Source organism: Spodoptera frugiperda, chromosome 3 (assembly GCF_023101765.2).
Source record: "Spodoptera frugiperda isolate SF20-4 chromosome 3, AGI-APGP_CSIRO_Sfru_2.0, whole genome shotgun sequence".
NCBI classification, from domain to species: Eukaryota; Metazoa; Arthropoda; class Insecta; order Lepidoptera; family Noctuidae; genus Spodoptera; species Spodoptera frugiperda.
Genome location: NC_064214.1, coordinates 11,784,646 through 11,798,596, shown reverse-complemented (window position 1 = coordinate 11,798,596; position 13,951 = coordinate 11,784,646). Strand labels below are relative to the sequence as shown.

At 35.3% G+C, this 13,951-nt stretch overlaps 1 protein-coding gene across 36 annotated transcripts in view; it reads left to right on the top strand.

The window, feature by feature from the left end:
• Positions 1 to 13,951, top strand: part of LOC118273910 (sodium channel protein para) — a 104,734-nt gene that overhangs the window by 77,966 nt on the left and 12,817 nt on the right. For 21 of the 36 annotated variants that reach the window (XM_050706412.1, XM_050706437.1, XM_050706424.1 and 18 more), the window contains 13 exons: positions 423 to 578; positions 4,936 to 5,141; positions 5,917 to 6,045; positions 6,701 to 6,792; positions 7,375 to 7,587; positions 7,715 to 7,772; positions 8,035 to 8,179; positions 8,577 to 8,741; positions 8,839 to 9,150; positions 12,055 to 12,298; positions 12,496 to 12,704; positions 12,927 to 13,035; positions 13,185 to 13,250. In XM_050706412.1, the coding sequence (XP_050562369.1) occupies positions 423 to 578; positions 4,936 to 5,141; positions 5,917 to 6,045; positions 6,701 to 6,792; positions 7,375 to 7,587; positions 7,715 to 7,772; positions 8,035 to 8,179; positions 8,577 to 8,741; positions 8,839 to 9,150; positions 12,055 to 12,298; positions 12,496 to 12,704; positions 12,927 to 13,035; positions 13,185 to 13,250 (2,104 nt within the window). Of the gene's footprint in view, positions 1 to 422; positions 579 to 4,935; positions 5,142 to 5,916; positions 6,046 to 6,700; positions 6,793 to 7,374; positions 7,588 to 7,714; positions 7,773 to 8,034; positions 8,180 to 8,576; positions 8,742 to 8,838; positions 9,151 to 11,343; positions 11,413 to 12,054; positions 12,299 to 12,495; positions 12,705 to 12,926; positions 13,036 to 13,184; positions 13,251 to 13,951 lie in introns of all 36 variants that reach the window. The other 15 variants (XM_050706491.1, XM_050706444.1, XM_050706432.1 and 12 more) reach the window with 2 other exon arrangements.

Below are 13,951 nucleotides of genomic sequence, written 5' to 3'. Positions count from 1 at the left end.
CTGTTACACTAGGCTTACCGTAGGCTAGCTTGACTCTCTGTCATTGGACTGGCACAATGACCAAGCGTAAGTAAATATTACAAAGCAAACTAGACGGACACGGTAACTGGGTGGCTCATTAACGAATGAATAAAAGATTGGTGTATTTGTCAAATGCAGATCCTCAGGTCATTGCTCCGTATTTCATATTCCTATGTAAATAAGCTGAATGTTATTTTCTTGAACGACAGACATTATCTGAAGCTCGGGAGCATTACGTCGACTTTGAAACAAAAGGGAATACTTTAGCATTCTTTGTAATAGCGCCTTTAATGTTTGAAGAGCGTTGATAGGCTGTGTTCTTTGGATCTGCCGTTGGCCCGTTTGTAGTTGTTTCGAATGATGCTTGATGGTATTGTAATGCTGTAATTGTGTCGACTTAGGTGCGTTACGATGACGAGGACGAGGACGAAGGTCCTCAGCCGGACGCGACCCTGGAGCAGGGCCTGCCGCTGCCGGTGCGAATGCAGGGCTCCTTTCCGGCGGAGGTGTCCTCCATACCCCTCGAGGACATCGACCCCTTCTATCACAACCAAAGAGTAAGTACTTCTGCAATGTTTACACTGTAGCAACTGTATAGATGTGGGCGGTACCAAACTAGTTACTCTATATGTATAATGGCACGTTTTGAGTTAATTGTAATGACATTGTACTTACAAATACTACTGTAAACCGGATATGACTGGATTTTGCCAAAAGTACAGATTACTGTACAGTAAACATATATACATAATAAATTATATAATTTATATAACAAAACACGTAGATATTGTCCACTTATCAACAAGATTATTAAACATGGACGTTTATTTACGTTTTTAAAGCAAGTCATTATTAGTCGAACATTTATTAGTTATCACGTTCCTATGCCACTAAAAACTTGTTATTAGTTTAAAAAGGATAACCTCTTAAGAATTTTGCGAAATCAGAATGACCACGCATATATTATGTATCTAGATGTAAAAACTCGTTCAGGCCACGTGTTGTGTGTATATAGGTATTTTCCACTATTTAAATTATGTGTCCGGATTCACTCCAAGACGGAATGTCTAATAAGGATGCAATGTGTAATTACACATTAATTTATTTTTGGAACAAACTAAATTCGGACTATTACTACCTACTAACCTTTAATCTACCAGTGACTAAATTCATTAAGTATTTATTTAATTACATTTTTATGTCCTTCAACCATTAAATATATTTATAGAGAATAACATATTAATAACATCGGGTACATTATCACATTTGACCCTGCAGTTAAAGTTTAAAAAACAGACAAACAAACTGTCGCATTTATTTTTATATTAGGCACTTAACCAACTCTACGACTAATATGTTGTCGGTATAAACAAGTCTATTTGCATTAAAATTTATCGATAGTGCAAGTGGAACCGGGCATTTGACTAGTTATGTTAAGTAATTATCGATGAATTGCAAAATTTTGTACAGTCATCCGAGATTGCTGTTTCATGAAATATAAGATAATGGTGACAATAATAATAATATTAGGTATTTATGTATTTGCGTCGTCCATAATTCAAAAACATGATGTGAAATTATCAAAAGCAATTTGATTTATTGGGAGTTACGTACCGCTTCATTATTTTGGAAAAAATAACATGCAACTTAATATCTTACCATGCTCATAAGCCATACTGATGAATAAAAATGTTGTTTTACTTATGGTACCTAAATTATACTGAAAGCTGAAAATGTGTTTTATTAGGTCCGATCTTAATAGTCAAAATGTTAAGTATTTTAGCGCTTGTCTACAGAAAGAGTGTCAAAATTTAAGTGAATCCTATAGGATTGACAATAAATCAGTATTCTACTAAATTAGGTATATGTTATTAGTCATCTAGAGGTTCTAATCTAGTCTGGTCTCTATTCAAAGTAATGGTATTAAATAATAAATTGATCATGTTATGTATTTTAAATAATTAATCGTTTTAAGTTCAAGAAAGCATGGATGACAAGCATTACCCTAAGGATCAACTTTATTCAAGTGTAGTTTTACCCACAGTTTTTGCCTATAAAAGTTATAAACCGACTGCTATTCGTATGTATACATACAAATAATATTATATAATACAATGCAAGTCCGGACTGGTAGATAATTTAATCACAATGACTTTTGATAATCTTGATAATCTTATTTGTATTTTTGGACGTAAGCATTATTGTATAATAAATCATTTATCCATTATTTAACAATCAATTAATCCTCCGATCGACGATGTATTATAGTGATAATGATAACAAACGTTGTTGCTAATATTTTATAATTACTAGCTTCTGTTCAGCGGCTTCGCTCGCGTTCCCGAGGGATAAAAAGTAGCATATGTGTTATTTTAAGCCGTAATTTATTTATTTCTTCATCACAAAAGCAGTGAATGGCGAACTTAATGCGGCGGACGTAATCTATCCCTGTTCCATATATTTTATACCGATCCCTTCAACCATTAACTCACATATTTTGCATTTATAATATTACTAACAAAATAGGCAGGATTTAATTATTATCCTTATTATTAACGCTGATTGGTCGGCTCGAATAAATCAACCAATCAGAGCTCCGAACGCGAAGGTAAGAAAGTAGAAACGTAACGTACTAAAGTACCCATAGGTACTGATCGATATTTTTGCATAAAAACGAAGTTAGAGGATGTATACATCCTCACAAAGTTGCACATTTATAATATTAGTAGATAAATTATCTCCTTACATTAAAAACCGCACAAGTGGCATGACTCGCTAAAACTGAATGAAAAACATAACAATTCTTTCACGTGCACTTATAAGTACATATCTGTTTCATTTATCTATGTAATTAAGCAATATAAATATATGTATATTAGCATTTTTGTTCCCTACTAATAAAAACAATAGCCTTTATTTGGATAAAGAAAAATTTTTTTAGCATTTACTTAATCTTAATTTATCACCTTAGCTCAACTGAATTGATGGCAATTAGAACATCATATGTTTGCCTAACTTTGGCAAAGGCCTCTTTCATTTCTTTACACTGCCCAATTAAAACTTTCCTTGTTTTTTATGGAATACGTAAATAAGCTAACGTATCACCTGATGGTAAGCAATCGCCGCCGGCGATGGACACTTGAAACACCAGAGGCGTTACAGGCATTTTGGGGGTTAGGAATTTAAGGGGATTCGGGGATTGGGAAGATTGAGAAGAGGGGAATCCGGCCTCCGGTAACCTCACTCATACAACGAAACACAACGCAAGCGTTGTTACACGTCGGTTTTCGGTGAACCGGCCCATTCGTGCCGGAGCATGGCTCTCCCACCTTGTCCATGTTTTTCTCGCTAAAGGTACTTAGGTAACGAGAAAAATATTTTTGTCCTATTCTATGTATACTAATATCCTATTCACACATACGAGTACAAGCGCGTCATTCTAGTCATGCGTTTTTTGATGCAACAACCATACGTGTGTTAAACGTGACTTCTCAAATGTTATCTATCTACATTAATATTCTTCAACATGATGACTACCGAATTTAAAAAATATCTTGTTTGACAGATTAGCGCGCTTAAACTATAAGTGCGATAACAACTTTATAATTTAAATTACTCTGCAAGTACCTAAGTATATAGGAACTTACTTGAGAAATGTTGTTTTAAAATTAAAAATTATATATTTACTTAGTCGTCGAACACAACTCTGTATCGAATTCGATACCTTATGTTTTGTAGTCGCGATTGCCAAAAATTAAGTCAAACAGTTAGTTTTTTTCAAAGGACGTTTCTCAGTTTCAGATATAAACATATGTATATGCTTTAGCTATATGCATGTATGTAGGTAGGTTTGTGCGCAATTATGTCGTATTTGGCTAAACCAATTTCTATGTGGCTTTCAGCATAGTATTTTTCAGATTTAGGGGAAAATTTTAAGGGTAGAGCATGATTCAGATAGACTCAAAAATATTAAGGCGAAAAGAAAATTGAAGTCTTTAAAAAAAAGATTTATTTTAAAATAAAATATCATATACATGCTTTGTCCAACACAAGTTTGTATCGAATTCTAACCTAATATTACATTACAGTTACATTTGCAAACCTTTGAGTTCATTATTTTTTTATTGAATAACAAACAAGTGACAACAAACAAGTACTTTTTTAAATAAAGGTTACTTATAGAATAAATATATATATATAGTCAGATAGAAGACTTACAAGAATGGAGCGCTAATGAAATTTTCTTCCTAGAAATATAATATTGAAATCTAAATTATAATTCATTGAAACAAGCTTTTCATAGAAAATTATATTACTTGCCTATTAATAGGATACTAATAAAACGTTATTAGCTTTAACCTCGTTTGAGATCAATAACTAATTATAATAGGGAATAACCATATAGACTTCTAAAAAGATTTTGTTCCTTTTTAAAAAAGAAGGTTCTCAGTTTGAGAAGGAGATTGAGTCCAATTTTAGGAAAAGGTTTAAGGGATATTATCTGACTTAATAAAATGGAGGCGGTAAAGAAAACAGAAGACGATGCCCATTTTTAAAAATGTTTTATTAGTTGAAATAGTTGTTTTGCAACTTTTAAGTTATTGGCGTGTTAAATATAAGTAAGCCTACCCCTTCTGTAAGCTTACGTGCATAATTATGACAAGCGTTAAACGTGCAACGTGCTACAACTACATGCATTTTACATGCACACCGTTCACAAACATGTTAACGCGTGCTACCGTATTGTCACAAGTGTAGGAAAATGTACGTAGTTGTAACGCTTGCCATGTTGTGAACATATTGATAACGTATTTACATAAAATAATTAAATGAAATGGTACCGCTACACAAGACATCTAGCTTGTAAATTTTTTTATTAATATATTGTACTAAGCTTTGCACTTTTTGTTTCAGACATTCGTAGTTATAAGCAAGGGTAAAGATATCTTCAGGTTTTCGGCAACCAACGCCCTGTGGATATTGGACCCTTTCAATCCTATAAGAAGAGTTGCGATATACATACTTGTACATCCTTTGTTCTCGTTGTTTATCATTACGACAATTTTAGTCAACTGTATTCTTATGATAATGCCTACGACCCCAACAGTCGAGAGTACTGAGTAAGTATACCTTCTACTATCATACCTTTTTCCAACATCTAAGTTAGATTAATTCGATTACGAATTTCAATTTGATATTTTGAAATACCACCGGACAACAGAACATATCCTTTATTAGGTTATAGATAATTAGTAGAGTGCACGCTAGTTTCAAAATTGTTAGTGTTTCAACTAGTTTTCCAATTGATATATAATCAATATTTAGATAAACGGACGTAAATTTATTAGACATTGTTTATAGTAAATTATTGGAAAACATTATTAATACAATAAAACATGTATATTTTATACATAGTTGTCCTAAATCGCTTTAGGCAGGCGTTTAGAATATTTTACTAACTTTCCCTGGCTGTAACGACCAAAAATCATGTGCATACTTTGTCCAATTATTGTACTGAATATAACTAGACACCATTTTTTAATTTTACATCAAATTAACAAAGACATGTGTGTGACTTTATAAACTCTCATTACAACTTAAAATCAATGATTCCATTAATCAGTACTATACACTAAACTATAAACTACAGTCATTATTTGTACATACCACATATATTTTATTACTACATATACTTAGACGTATTGTATTACTCACATTTATTATACATATAATGTTACTGTACGTACATATATAATTAGAATAAATATTTTGTTCATACATTTACTTACCATCTCGTACAAGTTGAGATGAACTTTGATACTGTATCTCCATATTTTAGAAATGTTTTGTATTATTTTACGAGTGGCGTTCCTCAGTGGAGGTGAATTTTTCCAGAGTTATCTTTACCGGGATCTACACGTTTGAATCAGCGGTGAAAGTAATGGCCAGGGGTTTCATACTTCAGCCATTCACATACCTTAGAGATGCATGGAATTGGCTTGACTTCGTAGTTATAGCTTTAGCGTGAGTAGTAGAATATTTTATTCAATTATGTAGACAGTTAAAATCGTTGAATTGTAGATTATACAGCGTGAAGTTTATGTCGTTTTCGGCCCGCGGCAAAACAACTGCTATAAGGAGTACTTTCGATTCATAAAATAAAAAAAAAGATAACGTTCCTTTTTTAGTTTAAAAAAAATATTCATCGATTTACGCACATGAGACACTAGATGTAGCTTTGTTAAAAAGCGTGATGATTTGATAATGTAGTACGAGTTCGTACACGCTTTTGAAGTGTGTTTTTTAATATTGTTCATCGGCAATTTTTCGTTTTTAACATTTTATTTCTTTGTAAACCTATTGTATTACTAACCATTATACTTGGGGACGAAAACGATATAAATTTCACGGTAAATATCGGTATATATTGATGTGTCATTTTATAGATTTTTTAATAGAAAATTTTGTATTGATATAGAGTAACAATTTACGAAGATATGAGATTACAAATAACGAATTTGATTGTAGTAACTAAATGTTAAAGACTTAAGAAGCAAATGTTCCCTGTTAAATGAATACATTCATAGGAACAATGAGTTATTTTCTTAGAGTATTTGTGAGTAGTGTTGTAGTGATGTATATTAACGTAGATGTTGTTTTTGTGGGTGTCTGTTTCCAGTTATGTCACGATGGGCATAGATCTCGGCAACTTGGCCGCTCTCAGAACGTTCAGGGTACTCCGAGCGCTGAAGACTGTGGCCATCATTCCGGGTAAACACTACAAGTCTAACAAAAATAGAGTAAAATAACAAACTCATATATGTACACCATATATGAGATACTAAGAGTGTTTTTGAGACAATAACGCCCGAATACTGTAATGCTACTCAATTTTAAGTTGTACTTAAATATCGTGCTATCTCTGTTATTTTATAAAGAATTGATAGGGACAGAACTAGTTTTGAGAGCGTCTTAAAATTGAGTAGCGTTTGAGTATTCGGACATAAGTCTTTACATCTGACAGTCCCATCATTTCTGAATTATATTTTACACTATTTTATAGTCAGACCTATTTTTCTATTTTTTATTAGATGTTAATTGTGTAGTACTTCTTTTTGTGTAGATTTTAAATGTATCTAATTAGATTTTAGATAATTAGATTACTTTTTCTTAGAAGTGAAAAATACAACATGAATACCGTATAAAACACTTGAAGTTTCGTGTTTCACTACACCTAATATTTTAACAGCAAAATTAACTAGTGATTTGAGGTTTTGTCTAAAGGTTTTTCGTAGTTTCCAATTATGTAGATAAGTAAGAAGTTGTAATATGAAGAGAGTGTTTGTTGAACAGGTTTGAAGACTATCGTGGGCGCTGTCATAGAGTCAGTGAAGAATCTGAGAGATGTGATAATTCTGACGATGTTTTCACTATCTGTGTTCGCGCTCATGGGCCTACAGATTTACATGGGAGTATTGACGCAAAAATGTATAAAAGTATTCCCAGAAGACGGCTCCTGGGGGAACCTCACCGATGAGAACTGGGAGAGGTTTTGCCAGAATGAGAGTAAGACCACTTTTACTTCTATCAGAAAGCAATTCTGTCTTTAAAGAAATAAAGTCACATTCAGAATAATTTGTTTAAGTGAATAATAATTTGGTCCTAATTTTAAACATTTTAATATTTATTTCAGCCAATTGGTATGGGGATGGAGGGGAATATCCACTTTGTGGAAATTCATCAGGAGCTGGGTGAGTGTAATATATATCCCTAAATTGTTTCCCAACATTTTTTTAAGTCTCATTCTTATGGGTCCTATTCGAATAAAGAACTCAACTATAAACTTTTTTTATCTACTTTCTACACATCAATAAATAATAATAAAGATAAAAAAAAATATTTATTGCAATTTTGATTTAAGGATTAGATTAAAAAAGTATAGCACTTAATACTGGCTTAATAATTACTGTGTTATATTTTTTACTCTACTAAAACCTCTTTTTTTGTTTCCAGTCAATGTGAACCCGGATATGTCTGTCTGCAAGGCTACGGTCCGAACCCCAACTACGGATACACGAGCTTCGACACCTTCGGGTGGGCGTTCCTCTCGGCCTTCAGACTTATGACACAGGATTATTGGGAGAACCTCTATCAGTTGGTAAGTGGCTTGTTGATCATGTGTACTATTGTGTGTAAACTTTCCAGAAAAACGTCAAAATTTCATGTCACTTGACTTTACCCTTAGTACGAGTTTGCTTTCGGCGCTCTGATTGGTTGGTTTATTCGAGCTGGCCAATCAGAGCGTCGAACGCGATCTCGTTTCGATTACTTTAAACGTAAAGCAAACTCATATTAAGGGTATTGTACTAATTGTCTTAACTGTTTTGTATATAGGAGTTATTAGCTTTCTGATCAGCACCGTGTTTAAGTCTCTTTGGTCCATTTTTTACCTCAATAAATTCCATTTTCTTTTTTATAATTCCACATGAGAGATAGTTGACGATGTCATGATTAAAGTAGCAGAGTCTCAGTCTAATGCGAGTGAATTGTTGTAGGTATTGCGGTCAGCGGGGTCATGGCACGTGCTATTCTTCGTAGTGATCATCTTCTTGGGCTCCTTCTATCTCGTCAACTTGATCTTGGCCATCGTCGCCATGTCGTACGACGAGTTGCAGAAGAAAGCTGAAGAAGAGGAACAGGCCGAAGAGGAAGCTCTAAGGGTAAATAGAGAATACATTACAGTAGAAGATAACTGATTAGGACGTTTGGTTACTCTCCTACACTTGCTAACATGACGATACTGGTCGGCCACGGTAGGAAGCAGAGCAAAAAGCGGCAGCACGAGCAGACAAGGCGGAGGCACGCGAGGCGCATGCGCGAGAGGCGGCGGCAGCGGCGCAGGCAGCAGCCTACGCCGAGGCGCACCCCGCCAAGTCCCCCAGCGACTTCTCGTGTCAGAGCTACGAGCTGTTCGTGAACCAGGAGCGCGGCAACCAGGACGACAATACGCGCGAGCGCATGTCCCTCCGTAGCGACCCCTTCCAGGACTCGGTGAGCACTCAGCCCACGCACAAGCCCACCGCCACCGACCCGCACCACGACGCACGCCGCCCCAGGAAGGTCAGCATGGTGAGTATGCGCCGCCACACACTCCCACTCGCTGACAATGGTTCCCCGCGACCCTAATACTAACAAACCCAGCGACTCAACAACTAACTGTGTCTGACATCTCCTGTCATTGACCGCGACCTTCGTTTGTTGTACTCGCGGTAACATTACAAAATCAATATTATGTACATTTTTATATACTCAAGTCGCGTTCTCTTCTATGTACTTAACTTTCAAAGTTCTAAATGTATATTTTTTAAATGATACTTAATTTACTTACATTCTGAATTAATAATGTGAAATTCATATGTTTAAGTTCTCTTCTGTGTATTGAAGAAATGAATTATTGTCAGTCGAGCAGTATCTTTTCAACTTGACTCTAAGACTAACACGCTGCTTAAATGCAAATAGACTTTATCTTCTCGGACGGAAGGTTTAATTTCACTCTTGTTTCACTTTCATCATCATTTAGCACTCCCAGTTGCTCAAGTTGAAAAGAACCATTTTGTTATTCTGTGTTTTACGCTAAGCTTCCAACATTTTGTTTTTGCCGGTGATGTCCTCTATTATTTGAACGCTAGTGCAAATATCCAGATGAAACTAAATGTCTAGATTTGTCCTATTAGATTGTCTAGAAACTTCTTTTTTCCATCTAAATATTTGCCGTGTCTATTTTTATCTCTGTACTATAAAGCTACATGATCCTCTACCATTATCAGATCTTTTGTCTTGAAGCATGCGTATTAGTTACATGGTCTGTCTTGCTCCCTCTACTCTCAGTTTGTTGTGTCTGTAACATTGTGTTTTAACATTTATCTGTGCTCCTCAAATCATTCAAAATTATATTCATTGGTTCGAAACTTCGATTTGAAACCACACATTAGGCCTCGGTAACACAATGCACAGCACAGATAGATGCTTTGAAAAAAAAAACAAAACTAGATGATACATTACATATTTCCTCAATTAGATCATTATTTTCTGTTCCAATACATTTATTAGCAGCACGAAAAACATTTAATTTGAAATGTTATTTTATTTCATTATTGTAACCGATAATAATTTCGTTGAATATAATTTCTTGTGGAAACAATATATGAATGTTAGCATGGTTCCTAGAAGTTGCATATTTGCTCATTGAATGATGCACTGTAGTTCACTTTAGTTCTACAGTTGATCTCCAATAATATTTCTTAACACGTTAACCGCCACGTCGGGCACTGATGACCGACGTTTAGCGGATGATTTGCCTCCAACAATTTTCTTTCGGCATTTCATGCTTTCATAGATGAAATCGTATTTTCCAACTTTTCCATATATAGCAAAAATAAAACGTATGAGTTAATGAATATCAGCATCTCTGTTCTGGACTTTGAGAGACTTGAGTAAACTAGGAACGATAAGAAATAATATTGGAGCGAATGAGTCTATTGTCATGGTAGATTGTTTCTTTTGCAATGTGAGTGTTTACGAACGGGCGGGCGAACTGAACGTATCGACGATGAAGAGGTAGGTTCAGTCAAAGTATATTAATTAAACATAAAACTTACATTAATATTGAAGTAACATTTAATTCCTCAATTTCGATTAGCGACATGCGGAGGCTTCAATATTTGGACGAACAAAGGAACAGTCGTCATGACTATAGATGTAGATTAAATGAAGTAAATAGCTACGATAGGACTATGAAATAGTCGTATGCAAATATGCATGTGAACCCCCACAATACTTCATGTGTTTATAAACAAAGTTACTTGACTAACTATTGCTTTCACCCATTTATATCATTGCTACTTCTTATCGTATTTTGTTCTACAATAAGAGTTTTATACAGCATCCTTACTTTCGTTTTCCATTCTTATACATTTTCTTCATGGATGCGAGTCCGAAAGGAAAATTCTTATTGTAAATATTTGTAATATTCTTAGGCATTTTATTTATTCTTACATTGAAAGCTAGTGTCACATTACCCGTAGACCTCGTGGAATCTCGTGGCACAGAGTAATTTTGTATCTCTCACGAGTCTCGCTTCTAAGCTGTATGTTCAGTTTTAAATGTATGCCATTTTGGTTTGTTTTTGTTCGTACTCGTAATATGTGTAATATGACATAGCCTATTTCTCCGTCCTTTTATCCTATTTGTTGGATGCTAGATATTTGATCGTACTAACTTCTTTAAATGTAATAAACTCGAAATTTTGTTTGTGTATTGAAGGTCCCCCACCCTGAACGCATAAATAAAATCAGCCAGTTGTCATATGGGCCACTGCGCGAGGGCTCACAGGTTTGTCCTCAATCCTCATTGGTGTTTGTGCTCCCCTACCTCTTCCTGTACAATAGGATTACCTCCACTTTTATTTTCTCTATTTAGCTCTTCAACCTCTTTACTATTAGTGGTAACCCGTATCTTCCACTTTCTTTTGCAATTATTCATATCGTTTAAATTTTTATTCAGATATCGATCTTATTTTAGCCCAAATAGAGCATTATTTGCACCAAACATTTCTTTATCTTCATTATTCTTTATCTTTTCTATCTCCTCGATTTCTTTATTTTTCTTGCTATTGTTTATCAGCACATGAAAGTAAATAAATCATTGACATAACAGTTACATTTAGGAGTTCTTACTTCAATCAAAAACATAAAGCCAAAGCCTCTGCAGCCGGTTCAAATAGAGTTTGATATAGAATCCATGATATAGTGGTTCAATAGTTTGCCATTGTGAACAACGTCAATAGTTTTCATGAATTAAAGCTACTCGATCTGAATTGAGGAAAAATATGTAAATGAAAATGAAGGATTTACTTGATAATGATAATAAAATTGAAATGTATTATATTGAGAAACTTGAATTGTATAAATTGAAATATGATGATGTATTGTTGTGGATGTGTGTCAGTGTTTTCAATTGTCGGTATGGGCACAGGCTTCGTTATCACTGCCTGGCTCGCCGTTCAATTTGCGTCGAGGGTCGCGGGGCTCGCACCAGATGGCTCTGCGGCCGAACGGTCGGTCGCGGTACCCGCCGGGCGCGGACCGCAAGCCGCTGGTGCTGTCCACCTACCTGGACGCCCAGGAACACCTGCCTTACGCCGACGACTCCAACGCCGTCACCCCTATGTCTGAAGAGAACGGTGCTATAATTATTCCAGTTTACTACGCTAATTTAGGTAAGTCACATTTTTGTATAATGCTCGATTAATTTCTAACCAAACCGAAGCCCTTACTCATAGATTTATTACAATCACAAACAACACCATCTTTATTTACTGGGGACAAACCAATACATTCATAATTTCTAATCTTTTTAAAGTATCCTCGTTAAGTGTTTGTGAACTTACCCATAACCAACTATGCTACACTCCAGGATCTCGTCACTCATCATACACATCGCATCAGTCGCGGTTGTCGTACACATCTCATGGCGACCTGCTGGGCGGTGGTAAGGCGCAGACCAAGGAGGCGCGCCTTAGGAACCGCTCGGCGTCGAGAAACCACAGTGTGACGTCACAACCACATGCCTACCCACTGCCCGGCCAGGACTTCTCGTTAGCGTCCAGGCCACTTAGAGAATATGTGAGTAGAGGAACCTCTATTTTAAGCACAAACACACACAAAATATACAAAGCTTAACTTATTATACTAATTGATCTTAAAACTCAACCGTCTAACACTATAACTGTAACCTATGACGTCTGTGATGACGTATGCAGTTATAATATAATACTGATACATTTCAAAAATCATGTTAAAAATGTCCCAATAGATTTGGATGCTAACTGCTGCGAATTATTTCAGGAAATGAGCACGACTGAATGTACAGACGAAGCTGGGAAAGTATTGAAACCATCGACAGACAATCCCTTCATTGAATCTTCGCAACAACCAAACGTAGTGGACATGAGAGGTATAAAACAACATCTAAAAGATAGGGCAATAATTTTTCATTCAAATATTTACTGTAACTCCTTCGAACAAAGTTTATTTTAGACTACCTAAAATTCTTTAAAGGTAAAAAGGTATTAGAAACTTATCGTGTTGCCTGAAATGTTACAGATGTAATGGTATTGAATGAAATCATCGAGCAAGCGGGCCGCCAGAGTCGGGCGAGCGATCAGAACGGTACGACAATACACCACACACTAATCTTAATGCCAAAGTCGCTCTCTTTAACCATTTATTTTATCAACGTTCGATGTCTAACTTGCTTTTCAAATAACCAACAGTTAAATAACAAATAAAGTACAAACTAAACCCACACGAACACAAACAGATCACACTTGACAGGTATTTGCTCATTATGCAACAAAAAAGCATAATTGGCAAAATGAGAACATTTGTGGATGTCATTTATAGGCGATGAGCCAACGCATAGAATAAAATATTGCACTCGCACGCACTTAGTTGAAGAAAAAGCTGCACAGTTTGAAGTAAAAATATTGTGTAGCACAGTGATCCAAAACATACTGAACGTGGAAATAATCAGAACAGATTTATATTGAAGTTTTTCTTCGACTGGCCACACACGTATTGAACAGTAGTTGCCTATACATCCTACTTTGCCTACATACATTATCCTACAATGTTGATTACACTAACATGTGTTACACTGTTGTATTCATGCCCAATGTAATTTAGTCGCTTTTTGCACCTTTTACGTTCGCATAAGGCACCTACTGGAGGCTACGACGTCCCTCCTTGCATGCACTGTGACTGCACGTGTTTCGCTACATTTTGTTTATTTGTACTAGACTCTAATATAATCATGACCTAAGATGTCATGCAAAAACTTAAAATATATTTAAACTGTAATTTTCATACAA